At 29.8% G+C, this 24198-nt stretch overlaps 6 protein-coding genes and 1 long non-coding RNA gene across 11 annotated transcripts; 5 read left to right on the top strand and 2 right to left on the bottom strand.

Moving 5' to 3' along the window:
• The first annotated feature begins 32 nt into the window (after positions 1-32).
• On the top strand, positions 33-3787 carry Cp190 (centrosome-associated zinc finger protein CP190). Of its 3 annotated transcripts, XM_074247249.1 has the most exons (6): positions 33-129; positions 225-411; positions 668-842; positions 921-1057; positions 1419-1664; positions 1740-3787. In XM_074247249.1, the coding sequence occupies exons 3-6, from the start codon at positions 678-680 to the stop codon at positions 3679-3681; spliced, it is 2490 nt and encodes an 829-aa protein (XP_074103350.1). In that variant the 5' UTR covers positions 33-129; positions 225-411; positions 668-677; the 3' UTR covers positions 3682-3787. The 3 variants fall into 3 exon arrangements, with proteins under 3 accessions (XP_074103350.1, XP_074103349.1, XP_074103351.1); XM_074247248.1 differs by lacking the exon at positions 33-129 and having other exon boundaries at positions 155-411; XM_074247250.1 differs by lacking the exon at positions 33-129 and having other exon boundaries at positions 223-242.
• A 753-nt stretch (positions 3788-4540) lies between these two features.
• LOC141530250 (tax1-binding protein 3 homolog) lies at positions 4541-6550 on the bottom strand. The gene is made up of 3 exons (XM_074247273.1): positions 6060-6550; positions 5745-5873; positions 4541-5456 (listed from the first exon to the last, which is right to left on the bottom strand). The coding sequence occupies exons 1-3, from the start codon at positions 6114-6116 to the stop codon at positions 5268-5270; spliced, it is 375 nt and encodes a 124-aa protein (XP_074103374.1). The 5' UTR covers positions 6117-6550; the 3' UTR covers positions 4541-5267.
• Positions 6551-8215: 1665 nt separating this feature from the next.
• On the top strand, positions 8216-23365 carry LOC141529828 (uncharacterized). The gene is made up of 2 exons (XM_074246544.1): positions 8216-8563; positions 23192-23365. The coding sequence occupies exons 1-2, from the start codon at positions 8285-8287 to the stop codon at positions 23363-23365; spliced, it is 453 nt and encodes a 150-aa protein (XP_074102645.1). The 5' UTR covers positions 8216-8284.
• On the top strand, positions 8573-12814 carry Miro (mitochondrial Rho GTPase). Of its 3 annotated transcripts, XM_074247256.1 has the most exons (11): positions 8573-9297; positions 9436-9794; positions 9871-9912; positions 9979-10265; positions 10342-10534; positions 10624-10890; positions 10977-11189; positions 11278-11474; positions 11818-11856; positions 12117-12188; positions 12573-12814. In XM_074247256.1, the coding sequence occupies exons 1-11, from the start codon at positions 9099-9101 to the stop codon at positions 12697-12699; spliced, it is 1995 nt and encodes a 664-aa protein (XP_074103357.1). In that variant the 5' UTR covers positions 8573-9098; the 3' UTR covers positions 12700-12814. The 3 variants fall into 3 exon arrangements, with proteins under 3 accessions (XP_074103357.1, XP_074103358.1, XP_074103359.1); XM_074247257.1 differs by lacking the exon at positions 12117-12188; XM_074247258.1 differs by lacking the exons at positions 11818-11856; positions 12117-12188.
• LOC141530249 (uncharacterized) lies at positions 13220-14305 on the bottom strand. The gene is made up of 3 exons (XM_074247272.1): positions 14154-14305; positions 13478-13887; positions 13220-13360 (listed from the first exon to the last, which is right to left on the bottom strand). Exons 1-3 carry the CDS (start codon positions 14192-14194, stop codon positions 13353-13355), a joined length of 459 nt encoding a protein of 152 aa, XP_074103373.1. The 5' UTR covers positions 14195-14305; the 3' UTR covers positions 13220-13352.
• On the top strand, positions 14442-19386 carry LOC141530252 (uncharacterized). The gene is made up of 3 exons (XR_012479730.1): positions 14442-14971; positions 18744-19065; positions 19146-19386. It is a non-coding gene; the product is annotated as an uncharacterized LOC141530252 (long non-coding RNA).
• Positions 15543-17824, top strand: LOC141530240 (uncharacterized). Its single transcript, XM_074247259.1, has one exon. The coding sequence runs from the start codon at positions 15729-15731 to the stop codon at positions 17649-17651; it is 1923 nt and encodes a 640-aa protein (XP_074103360.1). The 5' UTR covers positions 15543-15728; the 3' UTR covers positions 17652-17824.
• Positions 23366-24198: the final 833 nt, after the last annotated feature.

Genomic DNA, 24198 nt, shown 5'->3' with positions numbered 1-24198 from the left:
ACACTGCCATCTGTGAGAATTTACGAAAATTGGGTTGTCCAGGATTGGTGGTCTACTGAAAGCTTTTGTAAGAGATGGAGCTGGCCCTGTGAAACTGTGAATAGTAAAGAAATTGTAAGTAACGAAAAGGTACGCTTCTTGGTAGTTATTGAAATCTATATCAAGTACATTTTTTTTACAACCGGTTAGAAATGTTAAATACAATAAATATTATATTTTCACAGTATTCCCATCAATAAGTGGTAATTATTTAACCATTACTAGGATATTAACAGCAACTTGAGATACATTACGTGGCCTAATTGCTTGGGATTCCTCCATTTGTGATTATTCTAAATTTTTTGTGTTTTACTCGACTGATGATTGGTTTAGGTTAAAAGATTCAACTTTAAAAACAAAAAAATAATTTTGGTAATGACATTAAACTTTTACTTTTTAATTATTATATAATCTACTGATAAATAAGTATGTTTAGATAATGGTTCGTATTTTGCATTTGTTTATTTATTGTCATTATTTCATTAAAAATATGCAGTGCGTCTCGAAAGTAGAGTACCCGTGAGATGAATCTCATAAATATGTGAAAGCATAAATATTTACACCTCCAATTCAATTATTATAAATTATTTTTCAGTAATTGACAGTTAATATTGATTATAAATTGTAGGGCTTCAATTATGTCTACAATACTTCAGAATAAACGGTCCCAATCACCGGGATTGAAGCAAGTAAAAGTTGACAATTGGGGATCATTTTTTCTTCAAAGACTCCAACAACTTTATCATGAAGAAGAATTACTTGATCTTACGATTAAATTTCCCACAAGTGACATCACAGTACAAGTAAATATTTCATCATTTATTTATTTTTAATTACTTTATTTGATCTAAATTTTTTATAATACTTGTTTATATTTAAAGGCACATCGGCTTGTCATCACGACGTGTACTGATTATTTTATGCAGTTAGAACGTAAGCAAAAAGAAAAAGAAAATTATAATGGCGTACTTATTATGCCACCTGACATGCCTTATGAGTGTGTTAAATCTATTATAAGGTTTGTATTTTTTAATTTTATTATTGATAAAAGTCTAATTGGCTGTGTTACAGGCCTACTCATAAAATCTCTACTCACAGCATGTAATTACATCCGTACAATTCAAATATAATAGTAATCACCTTCAACCCTGCTCAGTTTCGTCTACATTCAATTTTAACTCTATTCACTAAAATTATTGCTCAGTTACATACTTATTCATTTTTTTTTTTTTTTTAAATATATTTATTGAATATTCATATTTACATATATATTTATACATTCATTTCATTTTTAAATTTTAATTTTTTTATTAAAATTTTATTTTAACAATCACGTTACAAAAATGTTGTAAAATACTCTTAATTAATTTTTTTAACAGTTTTATGTACACCGGGCATTTAGAGTATTGGACCTCTGAACAGAATGCTCTGTATAAAACTGCCCAGAAAATGAATATGGCAGTTTTAACAAAATTGTTAGATGCACAATTTAATACAAGTAATCTTCAAATTAGCCCGGTTACTAATGAAAAAACTTCAGTGTCATTGCAATCAAAAGTAGTGAGTCCGAATAAAAAAACATTAATTCATCAGACAATGCCTGCGACACCTTTACCTGGCAGAAAGTATGCAAATATTTGTTTAATAATTATTTTTTAACGACACTGATAATTATTTAAATTAATAAATTTTATTTTTAGGTTGCCTATTTGGAGGAGAAAAATAGATTCTCCGTCGATGAATGATTCTGGATCGTATGGACACAGGCACAACGAAGCTAACTCCGGTCCATCACGGTTTGATCTACCGGAGGTAGAAGACATTGCTCTGGGAGTATTTTCTTCGTTTGATGACATAACATACAACACAAAACCAATTGTTAGAGCTACTAGTGACTCGAATGACAAAAAGAACGACAGTCGTTCAAATCGCAATGACACTGACGATGACGACGAAGAGCCACAGGAGAAAAACTGGGACAATAATTCTGATGATGACTGGATCAGTACTAAGTCTAATTCCAAATCACAAGACGGCGCTTCTGCATCTAAGCGCGTTCGGTTTGAGTTAGAGGAAAAAGAAAATCTAGAGAAGAGTAAGAATTCTTCTCAGAGCTCGCCTGAATCAATTAACAACCACGCTAAAATAATTCGTGAAGTACTGAAAAAGTATCCGCATCTAGTTAAAAATAACAAGAATATTCGCCTAAAAATAATGCAAAAGGAACCCAAGTCCTCAGAAAGTTCTTCGAGCAAGACAAAAGTATCTTACGTGGTATTAAAATCGGATCACTTGATACCCGACGCCACTGAGAACGAAGAGAAGAATGACGGTAATGATTCAGGTCCTTGGAAATGTCACAAATGTGATTTAGATGAAGAATATCACAATTATTATATGTACCGTAGACACATGCAGGATGTGCATGATGAGAAATTCGATCCACGCGTTTGCGAGCATTGTGGTTACAAGGCAGCTAAACGCAACATTTTGATGTATCACTTGTACACAAAACACAACGTACCACCCCCAAAGAGTATGTCTTTCCCCAAATGCCATGCCTGTAATTACGTAGCTCTGTCCGAAACATTGCTCGTAAGACATCAAATCAATCACAAACATCGCCCGTTATCACTGTCAAGCTCAAGTGTCTCTGAAGAAATCCAATGCGTCCAGTGTGGCGAAGCGTTCAAAGATGTTAGCGAATTAGCTAATCATGAGATCAACACAGGTCATGGAACAACCATAAATGGAAAAGACAAAGGTTTCCGTTGTCCTTATTGTCACAAGGTATTTGTCAGACCAACAAATTTGCGTGTACATATTGATTGTCAGCATAAAAAACAGGAAGTTATGCCAGCTGAATTAGAAATGTTGCCTTCGATACCGCTAGAGCCTTCTTCTGAAGCCGAAGCGCTCAGCAATGTCGCTAGTGGAATAGCCGCTTCTTTAGGTGTCGGAGATACTATTACTACGGAAACCATAACTTCTTCAGATCATCAGGAAATTCATACCACGGAAACAAGTTATGTAGTTAATGAAATGGACTTAAACAATATCACTCACGAGGAAGCTTTCAACGGTCATGGCCAGCAAATGATTATGTTGATTGATAATGACAATTATCAGCAAGGTGAACTTTCACAGGAGATACACAATCAACAACCACAACAGATACATATATCGAGCAATGAACAAGTAGTTATGCAAAATACTGAAGAAGGAGGAATGATTGTTTACATTCATGGCACTGATGACTCGTCAAGCCAGGCTTACGCGACTTACCAGACGGTCACTAGTCATGACACTGAAGAAATAGTTGAGGAAGTTGTTGAAGAAGTTCTCGAGGAAGGTGATACTGAGCATAGTGATCAAAATGTAGTGGAAGGTGAGGATGGAAATCAGGAGCAGGTTGAAGAAGTTATTCAGTATGTCGAGGAAGAGACGGAAATTGTCGAGTATGATGAAGAGCAATCACAGAGTAACGATGGAAATCAACAAGCTCAAGAGCCTATGATGATTATTGAAGAGGAACATCTTGAACGCGTTGAAAGCGCTAATGAGGAAGAGACCAAACCCAAAATGTCTTCTGATCTGGCTGGAGAGTGGGATGAAGATAGCATGGAGATGGCTGAATCGTGAACTAAATAAAAATTATTCAATGTATCTTTTAAGAATTTATTACTATTACTAAGTATATTATATTATTATTATTAAATTCCATTTTTTCATTTTACTTAAAAAAAAATTAACGATTGTCATTTAAATAAATATTTGTAAAAGATTGAATAATTTTTACTTGTGTGAGTAATTAGCTATGATTTGGAGAACAGTTTTCATTGGGGTGGGGGGGTTATATTATTTACGATTAATTATAATTTAGATATCCATTTTTATATTATAGAACAGAGCTTGTGAATTTTATTGACTTGGATCATTTTTATTATTATGTATTAATTAAAAAAAAAAAAAAATAATAAATAAATAAATAAACTCAAAATCTATATAGAAGCTTAGATTTAAAAAAAAATAATGGGAAATGATATATAAATATATAAATAAATAAATAAATAAATTTAAATACGGCAATCAAATAGTATTTTATTTAACGACAAAAATCTTATTATCATAAGAAATTAGCAATAATAGTTTATTGTTTTGATAACGATAGTAAATAAAAATTGTAAAACTTGATATTTTTTAGCAAAAAAATTATAATTATTACATAGATTAAAATGTAATAAATTTGAATGATTAATTTGAAATAAATATACAAATAAAATATAATACTTATTTAATTATAGTATGAAATCCTATTTATAAAAATTTACAAAAATTACTTACCACTTGCTCAGCCTTTTGATGTTGAAATTTTGCTAACGATTTTTTTTTCGGTCTAATTTAAAGTACAGATATATGAATTATTAAAAATATTTATTTTTTAACATAAATTCAATTTTCTTTTTTTAATTTATAGTATGTTAATAAAAAAGAGGGCGTATGGTATATTTAGAATATTTATTTGGCTCGTAAGATTGTCGCAATTAATTCGATGTTTAACATTACATAAAATCTAAAGTCAGCCTTTTGTAAGGCTTTTTATAAAAAATTTGGCCTTATTAATTAATCAATAATTACAAATCGTTCATCAATAGGCCATGAAAAATTTATTTCTTTTGCAGTAAAAGTATTAATATTCGTTATACTGAATTCTATTTATTTAAACTGCATTTTGATCGTTGATTTTTAATTACAATTGAATAAATGAGTTATAAAAAAAAAATGCAAGTTCATTAACATGTTTAAAACAGAAAAATGTTGAGTATATTGATGTATATGTAAAAAATGTATAAGTACTCTTAAATTTAACATTTGGTTGTGTATATTATAATGGACAGAGCAATTTAATGCAGCAGAACTTATTAAAATTGCCCGTTCTTTTGGTAATTCTCTATTTATCTATTACATTATTTAAATTGATTAAAAAACAAGTCTAAAAGTACGTATGGAATGAGTTGGTTATAGTCTTGGAATGAGATGAGTTTTACTGAAAGTATCTCGATCGAATGGCTAGGATTTATCATTGATCATTGGTAACAACAATTAACAAGATACGTCTATACAATCTTCAAATTAAGTTCATTTCTTCTGTGTCTCTTCTCATCTAATGGAAGGATTTTAATGATAACTGCACAGAGCTTTTCAAGTATCATCTTCTTTTAAATAATTTAGGTACTAGTGACGCCTTTTCGTGCCACTAATAAATTTAATATAGGATGCTTTCGTATATAACCCACTGCTTTTTTATGAGTCACCATCGTAAAGTCATACCCATTGCACTGCAATATTTTATCATGCATCCTCAGACCACTTTTGGCTGCTGGGGAACCTTCATGCACTTCTGTGACATATATGCCCTGAAATATCACCGAGTTAATGATAATGAAAATTAACTTAGCTGATGGTTGATAATTTTAAGAATTTTTGTAACAAATTAATTATGGCAAAAAAATTTATAAAAAAATTGACATTTAGAAATTTTAAAAACTACAAATGCAATTTTTTAAAATAATTTTTTGGAGCAAATTTATTTGTTGAAAAAAATCAAAAAATTGTCAAATGACAGCTAACTTTAATATCATTTAATGATATCTTGAATGCAAAGTCATGAAGACCTAAAATAATTAAAATAAAATAATAAATACATTATCCGTATAGCCTTGAGGACTCTTCCGATAATCCTGGTCTATTCCACCTCCAATTTTAAACCCACATTTCATTACTTCTTCACCGTGAGCATCAATTTCCGTTTCTTTATGGAGCGTTATCGGTATCTGCAAAATAAAAATCAATTTTAATATAAATAACAATTGTAATAATAGAATAAATAAATTATAAAATCACTTATCGATGAAGCGCGCTACTAGCATTCAACTGGTAGAAGTACTCAATAAAAAATATATATAATATAAATCAAACCAAAAATATCGAAGTAATTAGTTATTAAAAACAGTACTTACACTCAAACATTCCATAGCTGTGCCAGCTTGATGCTGGAATGCCATTTTTGCACACATCTTGATAAATTTGTGGTATTTACTCTCTGACAAGTACTTATTGCCGATAATTAACACGAGGTTAATTATAATAATTTTATTTATCTATTTATCTATAAATTTATTTTTTAACTTACACTTTATGCTAACTACAGAATAACTAAAAATATTAAATTACAACAGCATTTTATAGTAGAGAATTTTATGGGAGTAATTATTAAATGAAATGGTTATTTCATGAATCACAGCTAAGTTATTATTCGCTTCAATACACCTAACACTATGAAGGTAGCTACGATTCAATTCATTAATTCTAAGTAATTTACTACACAGATGAGTATCTACAGACACATACTGAAAAGTTTAAAAATTTTTTGTATATGTATTTTTTATATTATCATATATGTATGTCAAGTCAGACTTACTACATTTATTAAGACGTAGTACTTGTCCAAAAAAATTTATGATGAGTCAATGTATGACGTTATTTTAACCTAAGGTATATTTCATGTTTTTTTTAATAAAAAAATCGAATGATTCAAATGCGTGCGCATTTGTAGATACGCGTGCGCGGTGTTTTTTTAAAAAAGCGCGCGGTGTTTTTTAAAAAATTTTGAATTATTAAAAAACATTTTAAATTATCAAAACTCTAGAAAATTTTAAATTCTGCTACATTCAAAGTTTATAAAATACATTAGCTTAAATAAAATATCAGCTGACAAGCAATTATGACATTAAATTTAGCTGTCATTTTACAATTGTTTTAATTTTCTTTAACAAATAAATTATAACAAAAAAAAAAAATGGACTTGTAGAAATTTTAATAAATTTAAAATGTAATTTTTTAGAACAAATTTTTATGTTAAAGAAAATTAAAAAATTGTCAAGTGACAGCTAACTTTAATGACATATAATAATTTTGTAAATTATAAAACTCTGCATCACTTCTCTGTAAATTATTTTTGATTTTATTTTATAAATTATTATATAATTTATATTCTATAATATGCGCATCCACGACTTTAAGGCCGTGCGATGATTTCTTCGCGAATAATGTGTTAATACAATAATTAACCACGTTCTAATCGACAATAATTAGCATGACTAACAATTGCCCGACTTTCATCATCATAAACTTTGAAATCTACTAAAAAAAAATTCTTCCACATCATAAATTTTCTAAATGATCATTATAAATAATGCAGAGCTTTCACCGGAAGAAACATCACTTAAAAATAATATGTGTGCAATTAATGATAGTAGATAAGCAAATAAAATATCATCCAAAATTGAATTAAAAATATATAATCCAATTATCTTAATCTCAATTTAGATTCTACTTTCCTTTATTGACATTTCATTTGTTTTGATAGTGAAATTGAGAGACGTTTAATAATTTTTTAACATATAAATTGCAGCAAGAATAATTTATTTAAAATATTTCAGTGATGAAAATCAAGCTAGCCGACATTTAAAAATTTTAATAATTTATTTTATTAAGAAATTATTTAAAAAAAAAATTAAAAGAAACAATTTCCGATGTAGAAAATTAAAAAAATTACACATGCAATTTTTTAAAAATGTGTTTTTGTTATAATTGAATAAATAAAAAAAAAAATTATGAAAATTAATTTAGCAGATATTTAATCATTTTTAGAACTTTTGTTGACAAATAAATTAATTATGGCAAAAAAAAATTGACATGTAAAAATTAAAAAATGCAATTTTTTTAAAATAATTTTTTAGAATTAATTTAATTGTTAGATAAAATTAAAAATTAATCAAGTGACAACTAACTTTAATGTCATAAAAAAAAATCAAAAAATTAAAAACGTCGGCTAACTTTAGTTATCATTTGTCTTATTAAAAAATTGTCTTACGCCAGCTTAATTTTTATAAAAATATAAAAAAAAATCTCCGGCCGTTTTCAATATTCAAAATAAAAAGAAAACTTGTGGTTTAAGCAAAAAATCCTGAAGTTTAAGTCCTGGACCCTAGGGTCGCTCGTCTGGCCCTGGAATTTGAAGAAACAATTTATTACTATTATTACTATTATCATTATATAGGATCGATGGATTCGCGCACAATCTAAGAGAAAAACATGTAGAATTATACCAAATCGCAGAAGTGTATGTTCTTGACATATACAATAGTTCCATCTCTCTTCTTTCGCAGGTCTTATAGATGCCATGTCTCTGTCGGCATTCCTAACCTTGAAATCGACTCGGACTGAACTACCCCCTGGATGGTGTGTAAGCGCCTGTGTACGTATTCGCAACCACCCACAGAGAGTTCTCTGCATGTGGGGTGTGTTTTTCTCGCAGTATCAGAGTATCACACGAGCATCTTGCGTATGTATAGGATGCGCCACTGTAAATTGTGTACAGTACGTACGACGTAAATGTGTTGGTTCACGGCTCATGGCTTTGGTTAAAAGTAAGCGAGCGAGAGCGAGAGCATGTTGGCTGGTAGGTTAGCGAAGTGACTGGATAGAAGGATAAAGGTTGCAAAAAGGTCAAGTTTTTGGTCAGTGTTTTTATATTTTTTTTCTTATTTATATTTATTTTTATTTAAATATTTATCTGATAAAAATATAGATTTATAGTGGAGAGTGTTGATGTGCAGTGCACGAATGATTGACAGTGCTTTGGATTTGCGCGCGTTTACTACGAATTTTTATGACGAGATAACACGTACAACGGGAGTCAAGAAAAGCTGAACCCACCAGCACCAGCACCAGCACCAGTGCGTTATCATATTTATATATAATTACCATCATTACATTACCCACTACATAGTCTAGTATAGTTCCCACTCTCGTTTGGTTGCGACGAACTAAAGAGGTTAGATGTACCGAGGTTAAGGAAACAGAGCTTGAGTGAGTGCTCAATACTTCAAGGACGATGGACTTGGGTGTACAGTAAAGAAACCGAACCTAAACCTAAGCTTGCTTGATGGATTGTGGGTTGAGTTGCTAGTGCCCGGGTTCCAAAGCAAAGAAGCATGGTACAACGACCGGTTGCACCGAGACGTAATGTCAGGATACTCCTGATCGGCGATCAAGGAGTCGGCAAGACCTCCCTGATTCTGTCGTTGGTCAGCGAGGAGTATGCCGAGGACGTTCCTAAGAAAGCTGAAGAAATTACTATACCTGCAGATGTTACGCCTGAGCAGGTTCCCACACACATTGTTGATTATTCTGGTGAGCATTGTTGCCTGTTTACTGTTAACAATTAACTGTTTATTGTCTTAGATGTCAGGTGTTTTTTTTTTATCATTATTTATAACACTATGCTAATTGTTTTTTAATTATTGAATGTTTTTGTTGTATTTTTTGCAGCTACGGAGCAGACGGATGATCAGCTGAAAGAAGAAATTCAAAAAGCCCATGTAATTTGTGTAGTTTATGCTGTCGATGACGATGACACACTTGACAGGGTTGCTAATTATTGGTTACCGCTTATCAAAAAGTGCTCCTCCAGCAATAGATGTCCTGTCGTGCTGGTTGGAAATAAAATAGATCTTGTCGACTACTCAAATATTGAAGCGTACCACGCGATCATGAAAGAGTTTTCGGAGGTTGAAAGTTGCATTGAGTGTTCTGCTAAAACGTTACAAAATATTTCCGAAATGTTTTATTATGCACAAAAAGCTGTACTTCATCCTACAACCCCACTTTACAATGACAGTACACAAGAAGTAATTTATCATATATATTTTTTGTCATATTAATTATTTTACTTTAATTATCTAACTTGGTTTTTATTTTTTACAGCTTACTGAAGAATGTAAGGTCGCTTTACAAAGAATATTTAAAGTAAGGACTATAAATTTTACATACATATTTATTTTATTATTAACTGATGATAATTTATTTATTTAGATATGTGACTTTGACAATGACGGTTTATTAAATGACATGGAGCTAAACGCTTTTCAACAATCATGTTTTAATACACCACTGCAGCCACAAGTACTTGAAGACGTCAAGGCAGTTCTTTCAAAAAATATCAGCGATGGTACTTGCAATGGCTGTGTTACTATGAAAGGTTTCATGTATTTGCAGTGTTTATTTATACAACGTGGGAGAAATGAAACAACATGGGCTGCTTTGAGAAAATTCGGTTATGACAATGAATTACAAATGTCTAAAGAGTATATTCACCCTCCGTAAGTGTTTTATTTATTTATATTTTTCATCTGTATGACGCATCTCTTGCTCTATAATTTATGATATCATTTACAGCTTGAAAGTACCGCAAGGATGTACAACGGAGTTGTCTCACAAGGGACAAGAATTTTTAACAATATTGTTTATGCAGCATGATAGAGATCGTGACGGTGCTTTATCACCTTCTGAGATGGAATCATTGTTTTCGCGTTGCGTAACCCCGCCATGGGGAGATGAGTATAAATATACAGTAGCGACTAATGAGAAGGTAAGCTAATTTTTTTTTAATTTACTATCATTAGTAGTTTTTATTAATATTAATATCATTTATTATATTGTACTTGTAATATTTTTTAGGGTTGGATAACTTATCAAGGATACATGTGCCAATGGGCACTAATAACTCTAACTAATGTACGTAAAACACTCGAATACATGGCATATCTCGGTTATAATATATTTAATGATGAATGTCAAACGAGTGCAGTGACTGTTACAAGAGAGAAAAAATTAGATCTCGCTAAAAAGCAGTCCAGTCGTAATGTTTACACTTGTCATGTAATTGGACCAAAGAGTAGTGGTAAAACGACACTGTGCAGGAGTTTTGTTAATCCTAAACTTGAGGTACATATTTTTATTTAATTGTTTTTTTTATTGGTCATAAAAAAAAAAAAAATTGTGGAATGAAAGCTAATTTTTTTTTCTTACAGAAATTAAATAATGATAATGTACCATCAAATGCAAATGTAACGGCAAATACAGTACACGTTTATGGCCAAGAAAAAACAATTATTTTACGAGATATAAATATAATGAACGTTCAAGATGCCTTGACTCCCGCACAAATTCAATGTGATGCAGCAGCACTTGTATATGATGCAAGTAATCCAAAATCTTTTGAATACATTGCGCGAATTTACATTGTAAGTATTAGTATTGTTATTTTTTTTCTTATTTAAAATTATTATTTATTTTTGAAGATCTCAAAATTATAACGGAATATTTTTACAGAAATATTTTGCTGACAGCAAAATTCCTGTATTAATAATAGCGAATAAAAGTGATTTGTTAGAAATCAAACAAGAGTATTTACTGCAACCAGTAAGCTTCTGTAACAAGTACAAATTGATGCCACCGCAGCCGTACAGTGTTACGCGAACAGTTAGGCCTGAAATATTTGTTAAATTAGCAACAATGGCAGCATTTCCGTAAGTATTTTTTATAAATATTATTAAAAATTAAAAATACTTATAAATTCAATTATTTTCTGATTCTTGTAGCATAAGAATGCTTAAAGAATACTGATAGATTGCTTCCTTAAATTTAAGACCGTTAAAAAATTTATAAATTAGCCGTAGACTCATGTTTCCCTCAAGTTGATAAATTTATTTGCTGTCCCTCAAGTACACAAATTCTTTCACTCATAAATTCACCATTGAATGCTTTAGAATTTTTTCGCGTTTGAATTTTTTAATAATAATTTAAATATAAAAAATGAATAAATAATTTGAAAGTACAATGAAAAGAGACTAACGGAAATTTCGTGTTTAGCCGCTTTCAAGCAGCGTGGGTATTATTTTACAAACACAGGTTGGTTAAAATTATACACTGTATAGCTAATTTTTTTTTATATAGGCACCTTAATAGACTTACAAGCAATTCATCAAGTAATTGTGTATTAATTATTAAAACAAAACAATTTTATACGTCACTAGCTATTGTACAGGCTTATTGAATTGTTTCTTTATTTTTTGTTTAACAATCACACACCCCATGTCGCCTATTAATAATTAAAAAAAAACCAATATCATTAAATGTACCATTGACTCAATGTAACTGACTCTTTTCAGCACTTTTCGACGTATGGTCTACATGTTGCTTGACAATCCTTCACCAAGTCAATGGTGGAGTTCTTTTACAAGGTCTCTGTTTGCCTTTATCATATAAAAAAAAAAAAAAAAAAAAACAGACATATATATTTTAATACTATTTATTGTTTTATTAATTTAAACAAAATTTTATTAATTTAATTGTGGGTGTGTGGCATGTGCATGCCATCAACAAACGATTCATCATTTACTTTAAATACACATTTTATTTCCCAAGCTTTACAAATTAATTAAATAGAAACAATTATTTTTCACAAGCCTGAACATTGCTTATCAATAAATTATTTATTTACTTTAACAGAAACTGCTGTCCTGTAATTAACAAAATTAATTACACGACAACAATAATTTATGTTTAATAGAAATTGAAAATTCTAAAATGGGACAGTATTGATTTATTGTGCTTTTTTATTGCAGACACATGAAGCAGTTCGGATTGATGCAAGGCGACTCAGTAGTTTGGTGGAAAGCTGGATTAGGACTTGCAGCAGCTACCGTTGCTGGTTTTATTATGATGAAAGTCTTCAATTCAGAAAAAAGATAGTCTACCATTATATTTTATTTTTTTTCGTTCCTCTTAATCGTACAGAACCACTTGTTTAAAGATACCTTATCCTTAAGCACACGTTAAGTTAATAAAATACTCTATTATCCCATTACGTTTTTATTTTTATTTTCCCCTTATCCAAATTACTTTTTTTTTTTAATTAAAAATCAAAATAAACAAGAATTGTCTACTAACAATTTATTAACTCCAGAAATAAATTACAAGCATTACTTTGTTTGTAAAAACAATATTGATTACAATCAATTATCTCTTGACGTTTAACCTTGATAATTTATTCAGATAATGATTAGTGGTTACTATTTACTTTATTTTCTTTTTGTTTAACTCGTTTTTCACCAATATATCCTTCATTGTTTGGTTTACGTTGGATTTATCCAGTATGATAACAAGATATCAGGTCTATCATTTCCTTCATTGTCAATGACTTTAATTTAAACTCCAATTACCTTTCATTGAATCAAAAGTGATGATTATTGAGAAAAAAATTTATTGATAATTAATTTTAACTAAATTTTATTCTCCAAATTCTATTACAGAACTCCAATTATAATAATTACAAATAGTTAGCATTTTTAGATCTTTATAATCTTTATTGTTGATGTGTCTATGTCCTAAGATTTACTATGAATTTAGATGTCTGTAAAAAGAAATAAAATATAAATTTATTGATTGAATTTAAATACGTAAATCTTACATACTGATTAATAAATAAATAAATAAATAAATTAATTAATTAATATTAAATTATACTAACGATTAGCCATCTTGCACTGACGTAAAGCTTCGTTGAAACCGTCACAGAGTGTGAGGTCTGACTGAGTCTGAGCACACTCCAAAAATTGCTTAACTTCCCAGGCACAGGCGCCACTGGGAGTGGATGCCGAGCTCTGCTGAGGAGCTGCTGCGGGAACAGCAGCTGGTGCAGCAGCAGCAGCTTCGCTGGAGTTTCCAGAGAATAATCCAGTCATGGCGTGTCCAAGAGTGTGACCAATAGCGACTCCTCCAGCAGTAGCTGCCATTTGTCCCATCAATGATGGCCCTTGAGACGGGGCCATCATTGGAGATGGTGCAGATGGTGGGGCATGTGCTGGCACCGAAGATGGTGGTGGTGCTGCTCTTGCTGCTGGAGCTGGAGCTGGTGAAGCTCTAGCTGCTGGTCGAACTCTAAAAATTATATTCATTTTTTTTAAATCTTTATATTGAGCAATATGATGAAATTTTTTTAGGTCGTTTTTAATCTAAATATTTGTAGGTTTTCGTCTAATAGATTTTTCTCCGCGACCATGGACCTTGTGACTGTGACGTAATGAGTCGTTTACTAATTTAGTGTAATAACTTTCGTTTTTTTTTTTTTTTTTTTTTTTTTTTTTTCCCCAAAAATTGACAAAAAGTCAAAAATATGAAAATAAAATATGTGTAAAATTACTTACGTCCTTGGTGGAGGTCCAGATGCACGTCCTCGTCGTGGCATGATTATCCGATTTAATTAGATTAAGTTGAAACTTTACTGAAGTATTCTCTTCAGTATTCACGTTAAAACTGAGGGCTTACTCTTACGCTTCAGCTGAACTTTGTCGATAATGTTGCGTAAGTGTCAAGCTTCTTTGTGTGAGTTAACATGGCGTCGGCGCAGTTCTTCTTTATCCGTAGTTCTCGAAATTTCTCTAACCTACAATATTTTTTATTTTATTTGCATTGGTCATCTGCAACTGGATATAAAATTTTTTATTAATTTTTTTGTATAATTAATTTTGTCAGAAGAAAATAGCATAAAATTTTGTTTGTAAATTTTTATGAAAGTTTTTAAGTAGAGAGAGAGAGTCGCTAGTAGCTATTTTTTTAAGCGCTTTTGTTTAAAATTGTGATAATATTCATTCACATAATATATTTGTTATTTATTTATTTATAAAACAGAAAAAAGTTATTTTCTGATAAATGATGTAAATTTTTGAAAAGTGAAATAAGATGTCGTAGATTGTTGCAATGATAAAAATACGGACAACAAATAATCATGTGACTGTGACGCAGTGAGTGCAATTGTTTACTTCGTAACGTTCTAAAAATACGCGAATTTTGTTGAATTCGATTTTAAAATCGATGACTAATTTTTTTTTTTTTTTTTTTAAATATTGCAATGGGTTTTATTTTTTGTGATTCTAAGGAATTTTTAAAACTCTGAAAATAATTTTATATAAATGCGTCAGAATATTTTAAGTAATTTTAAGGTTTTTAAATTTTATATTATTTTGTGAGTAACAAAAATATTTTATGATATTTGAATTAGTAGAAATTTAAGATTTAAAAAATTTTTTTATCGTCAATTATTTCAAGAGAAAATGAAAAATATACATTCCACAAGTGAAAATAAAAAAAAAAAAAAAATGACAGCTATCAACTAACTTGAGTATTATATTTTATTTAATACTTGTTTGTAATAATTGATTTACTTAAAAAAAAAAAATTACCTAATAATTGAATAATACTAAAATTAGCCGACGTTTTTAATTTTTTTTTAATGATTAAATCTAAAAAATATTTTTAAAAAATTTCACGCATTGATTTTCAAGTTTTTTACATTTGATTTTTTTTTGTCATCATTTTTTTAAGAAAAAAAAATTTTTTTAATTTTTAGATGTCGGCTAGCTTAATTTACATGATAATTGAAGCTTTATAGTATTTTTCATTAGTAATAATTTTTTAATTAATCAATTAAAGCATACAAAATTATTTTTTGTATTATTGAGTTTTCAAATAAAAATTTAAATTTTCGCGGGTTAATTTAACATCCGGATACATTTGTAGAATGTCGACAAAGATCGTGTCTCTTTGACCAGGTTCGTAGAAATTTTAATCTACTCGTTACGACTTGCATTATTATTATTATTATTATTCTAAATTTTTAAACACGTTATATTCGATGGAATCTGAAGTGGTAAAAACATATAAACATACAAACACAAGTGAAGCTAATAAAAAGCGTGTAATAAACATAAATATAAATAAAAATGACATCAAGAAAATTAAGTGAGTGCCGAAATTTAGGATACGACGTAATTTGTGACATACGTAAAGGAAAAATGGATAAAGCCAGAGCAGTTATAGAAAAGCATGGCCTAGGATACTCTGAACTGTGGTCGCAAGGCTATGTTCTCCTCTGCGAAGCACTCAAAAACCAGCACGAAAAATTAGCAGAGTATGTATTAACATTCAATGACGTCAAAATAAATAATAAAAATGAATTTCAGACAGATACTCCGTTGCACTTAGCAGCTTCAAATGGGTACGAGGGGATTGTCAAGACTTTACTGGATCGTGGTGCGGATATCAAGGCTTTGAACTCTCGAGGTAGGACTCCACTTGACCTTGCCGCTGATTGTAAGCACTGTTCCATCGTCGAGTTAATTTTACGCCAGAAAAATGTCGATCTGTCATCTTTAAAATGGCCCAATTATCCACTGCTGCACCGTGCGGCTAAATCTAGCGTGATTATTGTCCAGAATTTGCTGGATAAAGGTCTGGAGGTTGATTTTGTTAAAGATGGATTGACTCCACTGCATCGGGCAGCGTTTAGCAGCTGCTTGGCCGTCGTTAAGTGCCTTGTAGAACATAAAGCTGATGTCAACGCCGTGTCCAGCGCTAAAAGTTATCTTGGCTTCACGGTGCTTCATTTTGCAGCCATAAAACCTGATGCTGAGGTAGTCAAGTTTCTTTTGGAAAACGGCTCTTCTATTAACACCGCTAACAAAAAAGGAGCTACGCCGCTCAACCTCGCTTTACGCACAGCTGATGAAGAAGTTGTCAATGTCTTCTTAAGACGTGGTGTTGACATAAACACAGTCACGCAAAATGGATTAACCCCTTTGCAATACGCAATCAAGCATAATAAAGAATCAATGGTTCATATTCTATTGAAACATGGGGCTGATACTAAAGTTTTAGATAAAAGTGGCCGCAGTATTTTAAATTTCGCTCTATCATACGATGTGTCATCTCTAATCATCTGGGAAGACCTCGTGAAATATGGAGCAAATATCAATGAATTAGATGAATTCACACGGGAGTCAAAAGAATCTTTACTTCATCTGACAATCAATCACCGGAGCCCTAGAATGTTAGACATCATTGAATTTTTAATCAAACATGGTGCTAACGTCGATGCTGCTGACGCTACTGGCGCTACGCCGATATTTTACGCTATCAAAAAAAATCAGTTTGTTAGAACAGTCTCTAAATCTGCCGTATTACTTCTAGAAGCCGGTGCCAATGTTAATGCAAAGAATCAGAAAGGTAAAACTCCGCTTCACCTGGCCTGTGAACTTGGTAACGCCCACAATGTTCAAATGTTATTGAAATATGGCGCTGATGTCAATTTGCGGTGTTTTAATGATATGTTGCCTATAAAAAACTTAACTTTCACAGGACCTGATACAGTTAAAATAGTGAGCTTAATTTATATGCGAGTTATTTCTTTATATTTAGCTGGTCTATATTTTGATAAATACTTCCATTTTGAATTAACTTGCTCCACCTGTTCTGTCTGTCAGGCAAAGAACACTGGCCCCAACATTGCAGCCCATGTCATGAAGAAAGAGTGTGCAGAGTTGAACAACTTGAAGAAGAAATACATTGCTTGTAATCTTACGTTCTATAGCTTACTCACTAAAAGTTCACATGAATTGGCTATTTATAAACGAAACCCAGTAATAAATAAAATTATTCAATCTACTAATATTTTGGAGGAATATCCCACTTATGGTGGTATTATTCTACGAAACTTGGTTGCAGCTTCAGCTAGAATGAAAATGATTGAAGAATCTAAGAAACGTGATATTTATAGGATTTTTCCTGGAATACCAGTCGAAATGACTGATTATATATTCAAGTTTTTAAATAATGATGATTTTTTTACACTTATCCAAGCTCTATAAAATTATTTATGTTTATTTATTCGAATTTTCAATTGATTACTTATTTTCACCGAGACTGTTATTTATGTATTATTTTTTAAAATTAATTCATTAATATTCTTTTTTTTTACATTTTTTTTTTGTGAACTATGGTATATTTTTTACAAATTATAGATATTTAATTAATTTTGAATGATCAATGCTATGTACACATTTAAGTTTTGAAATAATTTTTTTATGTAAATGATTATATAATTAAAATAAGTTTTAGTTTTAAAATAATTAACCAAAAAAAGTACCTTGACTACAAAATGTGATATTAAAATACATAAGACTATATTTACTGTAATTATATTTGTAAGAATAATTAGATAAAGATTCAATGATATTCAATAAAAAAAATTCAACATTTAAAATAAAATCTGAATTTTCCTTATTTCTTCAACTTTAGATAATAAAAAGTGTTAAAAAAAAAAAAGATGTTTTATCAAGTCTGAAGGCCGACCTTGGTATCCAAATCAAGAAACGACTACTAAATCGGCAGGTCCTTTCAACAATCCATTGTTCCTCTGTCATCGACTCAAAACATATATATCTCAATCTCACAACAATTGATAGCATCAAATCATAAGTACAAGCTACAATTAAAATAAAGTATAACCTATAACATATAATATTATTAAAACTTCAGCATTGTCATTCGTTATGTAGCCGAGCGGGACTTCCGTGTTTGATTAGCCTCGACACGACTTACCAAGCGTGTCAACTCGAGGTCCTTAAAAGTATCGATTGTTTTTATTTACTTAATCTATCATTGAATTATAATTTGTCAATTTATCATCCGAATATTTGCCTAAGATAATTCTCACGCAGTACTTTTATGGTCAGATTATTGCATAATAAAATTGTAAAAACTAAATCTTGACATAAATATATTAACAATAATTATTGATTGTTTAGAATTATCTAAATTCTTTTTTCCCTTAAAACTACAATACTAACTAACTAAAAAAAAAAAAAAAAAAAAAAAAAAAAAAATTGCTCTCGTTTACACTGATGGGGTAGAACAGGATATTTATCACATACTTATCTTCTTTTTTTTTCTCTTTTCAGACTCGAATATCTAATGAATAATAAATCAAAGCAAAAGAATAATGAACGCATTGATATTAATGACACATCAAGTGCTGACTGGTTTGATCACCCATCAATAAACAAGGACATCCGCTGAGAAGAAAAATATTTAAAATAAATTTAATAAAAACAAAACTACCCTGGTTAAAAATATTGATTGAAAAGGATTGAAAATGATGAAATTAGAATACTTTTGAATAATTTCAATTCTTTTTCATGTATATATAGATATACAGTTCACATAGGGTGACTGATTCCCAATACTTTTCAATCAATATTTTTAATCAGGGTAGATACACAGGTTAGTAAATTAATTTTTACTGTAAATTTATTTTCGATTGACGACTAAAATTTATTGATATTTATTTTTTTTATCTCCAGACTTGACATTGCGAGTGGATAACATAGCTTCTTCCGAATCTTCTTTGTCTTGGTTTCCTCTACCACGACCTACCTTTCTTATCCGTGCCAAAATCTTAAATCTAAAATGCATAATATTTAAATTCGTAATGTAAACAATTAGCTTCAGCAAATAAAAGAGTTCAGTAAAGCAGCTCGAAATAAGACTAATGACTCAAATTAAATAAAGTTAAACACAGCAATAAAAATACATACAACTCGTATTTGATACAGTCAATACATACACAGATACTTAAACGTGCATTACATTTATTACATACTGTACAGCCAAGTACTCAACGCTGACCGAGATAGTATGCACAGGAATTACGCGTCTCTCTCTCTCTTTTACGTCGCACGTTTTATCTCTGTCACTTGACATGACACAGAACCTCTGCTCAGCAGCATCACTAGCAAGTATAGAGCCAGCAGCATCTACATCGTTGATCGTGTGGCTACAAACTTGCACGCGTACAGTACATACGTTGTTGTCGTGTAATACAGTTCTTCTTTCTTCATTTCTTCTTCTTCTTCTTCTTTTGCTCGTACAAAACCACCACCAATCCTATTCACCAAAGCTTAACTGACGTAGTTACAATTCAATGTGTCTTTATCCTCAACGCTCGTACAATAACGTCAACCGAAGAGTACCCCCAAGACGAGGAAGACGTCGACGCCGACTGCTTCAGAGTTCAGTTTATCTTGTGATTTCAACAAATGTGGATCAATCAATGTCACTGTCGCTGTTTCAACACATTAAATCTGAAACACGTGCTCATATACCAGTTACTTGAATAAGTGGAATTTTAAGATAATTATTTATTGCAACAACAATAATAGTAATAAATATATAAAATACTAAAATTCAATTCACATAAAAAAAAAAACTTGATTTAAAAAATCAAGATGATTTTATTGGAGAATCTGGAAGACGTTCCGTGGATTTTAGAAAATTCAGGTAAGCGTTTTGAGATAAATAGATAAATATAATTTATTAATTGTTTGCTTTTTAAATTATTCATCTCTGGTTAAATTGAATTAATAATTCAGTTTGTTTATTCATTACGACATCTGAAAGCGCGCGTGTCAATACACGTGGCTTTATTACTATCATTATATATATATATATATATATATATATATATATATATATATATATATATATATATATATATATATATATAGATCTACAGTATCATCTCTTCTCTGTTTAATTAAAAGTAATCTGGCCACCTGAAAACACTCAATAATTTATTTAGTATAAATAAATTCCAATAATTCGGATCGGTTAAAGGTAGTGTGACGCACTGTGGTTATTGTGACTAATGCTTTTTAAAATCCGGTGAATCATAAAAAATATTGTTTAATTTTCTTATATCGAGTTCTATTTTAATTTTTAGTATAAAAAAATTTTAATTCAAATATATTTTTTTTTTTTTATAAAAAAATTCATTATTAATTTGTTTACCCGGCGCTAATTATTTTTTAGCGTCAAATGATGTAAATAATGTTACATACATATAAGCTTCTTAGAAATTTAGAATGTAGATATAATGTTAGTTTATGTAGTCACTATAATTGTAATGTAACGGGTATATAAGACAGGAAATAAAGATAGAGTCCCAGTGAAAATTGCGCACTTCTTAAATCATGGCGAATTGCCAATGACAAGTTTCAGATCTTTAACTGCTATGTAATACAAGATATAGATTTTTTATTTTTTTTTTTTTAAATTGACTACCACATTAGACCGACCCAAGCCAATATATAATTTATGAAGCAAAAACTAAATAAAAAAAATTTCCCAGGAAATAAAATTTAAAACCAGAATTCCCGCGCTTTCAAGTAACGTCAGCGTTAGAATTAATAAATAGATTTATTTAATGTTAATATCAGTCATCAGATCATCTGAGCTGTTTGTAACTGTTTTATTGGTAATATTATTTTTAAAATGAAACATACCAGAAAAATAATCAGCTGTAGGATCTACACAACTGTTATCATATCAGCACGTGATATTCTTCTTGTGTTTATTTTTTCACTTGTGTAAATTTAGCTAAAATAATTTTATTATTATTAATAATTATTGAAAATATCATCCAGACTATACTAAGTTTAAAAATGTTGACGGCCTTGGTAAATGAATTTATATTTCGGATAGAGACCTTACCTCGAAAAGTCTTTGACTGGATCGTCTTCCATTTTTAAATACTTTATCGCGAATTTATGACGTCCTTCTTGTCGGATTATTTATTTAAACTGTTTTTTTATTTATTTAAAAATTATTGTACGACATTGCGGTTGTATGAACCCTGGTAAAGTTTTGCGAGGCCAACAACCTTAACGATAAATTTAGAAATATGGTCCACGTTCGATGACTTGGATTGATGCCATAAAGAAAGCTAAAATTTAAAAAGTTTATATATTTATTTATATACAAATAAATTTATTATTTTTAAATATTTACTTGTAATTATCGTTCGTCATTGATATTTTGATAACAATCGCTAATGACATAAAATTTGTTTTAAAATATTCGGTCATTACAAAATCATTTGATAAACAAAAATATTTTAATTATTTTATTTATCAAAACAACAAAACAAATATCAAGTGCGCACTTTTAAATGCGAAGTTTTTCTTATCTTACTTAAAGAGAATTAAATTTTTTTTTATTGCCAATAAGTACTATCAATTAATATTTTTTATTTCCTTAATTTTATAAATGCGTAGTTTTCTTAAATAACGTTCTTTTGTTCAATAATATCATTGAGTGTCGTAGTTGCCACTTCCTCTGGTGCCATCGAACTCTCATTTTCACAACCTCGCGGTGATAAAAGAAAAGTAAAAATAACATTATAAATAAATAAATAAAAATAAGCTTGTATGTAAAGTTTAAAATAAATATGTGTAAGTTTGTATAGTAAAAACGGGAGATGATAATTGTTACGAATTGTTTCATAAAGAAGAAAAGACAATGACGATTCAAGAGGGTTTGGATATCTTCCAAGTCATGTCAATGAATTAGCCGTCATTGATAACAAAGACCCGCGAGAATATCACAAAATATATACTGTTATAAAAAAATACTACGTCTTAAGGTGGGCGTTTGGCTTTAAGAAAAAAAAATTATACCTCTCTTTAGAACAATATAAACTTTACCGAAATAGAACGCTCGATAATTAATAGCTCATACAAAATAAAATTACATAGACCTTTAGATACTAGAATTATACTAATTAAGAGATCATTAACATTTAAATTAGCTAATCAATAAGATTTAAATAATTAATGATACTACGATTTATTAATAATACCCAGACAGTAAATCGATCGAATTTTTTAACGTTGCTCGACGACTTTAGGCATTATTATCTATTAATAATTAATCCAAATCTCCAGTAAATTGCGTAAGCTACATCCAGGTAACAATGTGGGAATGTTAATCCCTTTAATAAGGTAAACAATAGCTCATCGATATAATTAAGCGTCCGCAATCTGAATTATGTAATTATTACATCACTCGGCAATTTATAAGTCATTTATCTTTTGTTATTTATTATTCAGTAGTTATTAATTGCACTAGTGAAAGATTTAACTTTAAAACTGGAGGATAATTATTGAGGTTCGTTCTATTTGGATTTATGTTTATATATATGCATATATTGGGGACGTTATAAAGATTTAAAAGGAGGAAAAGTAACGGGGCGAGTAACGGTTCCAAATTTTATTCATCATCCTCATACTTGATTGTAAAAGTACCATACCTCTTTTTCTCTCCTCCTCAAGGCTCATCCTCTCACGTCTTCATTCTTCTACATCTAGTCTACTATTTATACAGTTATTCCTAAATTTCATATTATACAGAAACAATAACGCCGTTTAATAACAACGTTGCTCAATTTTTTTTTTTACTAAATAAGTTTATAAATTACCTTCTCATAAATATAATATGTATATTATTATTTTCTTGTTATAATAATTATTGGATTAATTTGTTTTTACACACATTTGCGTAATTTTTTGAGATATTGCGGGTTCCAAGGACTCTCCAGAGAGTGTATTCTGAAAATATTAACAAAAAATATATTATTGATGGTCAAAATTATCTTAACATATTTTTTATAAGTTTTAATTTTACTGTAATTAGTATATCATTCTCAAGCAACATTTTATTAATAATGTCTAGAAATAAATATTAAATGTAAATTAAAAATATAAATTTTAAATATTTACAATGTTAATTTGCACCAAGTTTGATATTTTTTAAAACTCTATTCTCTTTGAAATTTATTTATTATTTATTTTTTTTTTTTTTTCAAATTTGTTATATTCTAAAAAAATAAAAAAAAAGAAATGTAGCTTCAAAATTCTTTTAGAAAAAATCAGATAATAAAAATATTTTGATTGTACCGACAATCAATGAAAAGACTTATCTTATCTGAAAATTATAAAAAAGTATAAGACCAAATTATATACAAACATTAATTAAGCAAATTATCTGTTTCAATCAACAAATTAAATTATATAAAATTACGAAATTTAGCAGGCTATTATTTAGTAATTAAAAGTGAGCCAACGATTCGCAAAGTTTCATCAGCCAAGTGTATTGATGAAGAAAAAAACAAACAAACCGGTGCGGTGATAATTTTGTCCGTTTTATCTCAGCTGTTATTTCCCTCTATTTAGTGCCTCTCTCTGTTAAACTTTTTTACCTTGAACTATAAATGACGCGCCGTACAGTGGCATATCCTCGAGTTTTCCCGACAATTGTATCATGATTCACACGGAGTGGTCTTCTAGGAAAACATAAACTTATTCCAGCAACAATATACAGTCAGTGGATGCATGATGTGTACATACACGTGGTTTTATTTCATACGTCATGTGCATTAATATTTTACAAACCAATTCTGCGGTAGATAAAAAGTTCACGATCCTGTTCTTGAATTCCGGAAAAATGACTCGCTTCATCTTCGACCAGTTCCATTAATAATTCCAATCAATTATGTTTTTCAAAGCTGATGGACCAACA

This window comes from Cotesia typhae, unplaced genomic scaffold (assembly GCF_013202065.1).
Source record: "Cotesia typhae breed Kobodo isofemale line unplaced genomic scaffold, CoteBio_Ctyphae contig_48, whole genome shotgun sequence".
Lineage (NCBI taxonomy): Eukaryota > Metazoa > Arthropoda > Insecta > Hymenoptera > Braconidae > Cotesia > Cotesia typhae.
The sequence above is the reverse complement of the archived record's forward strand: the minus strand, read 5'-3'. Positions and strand labels throughout refer to the sequence as shown.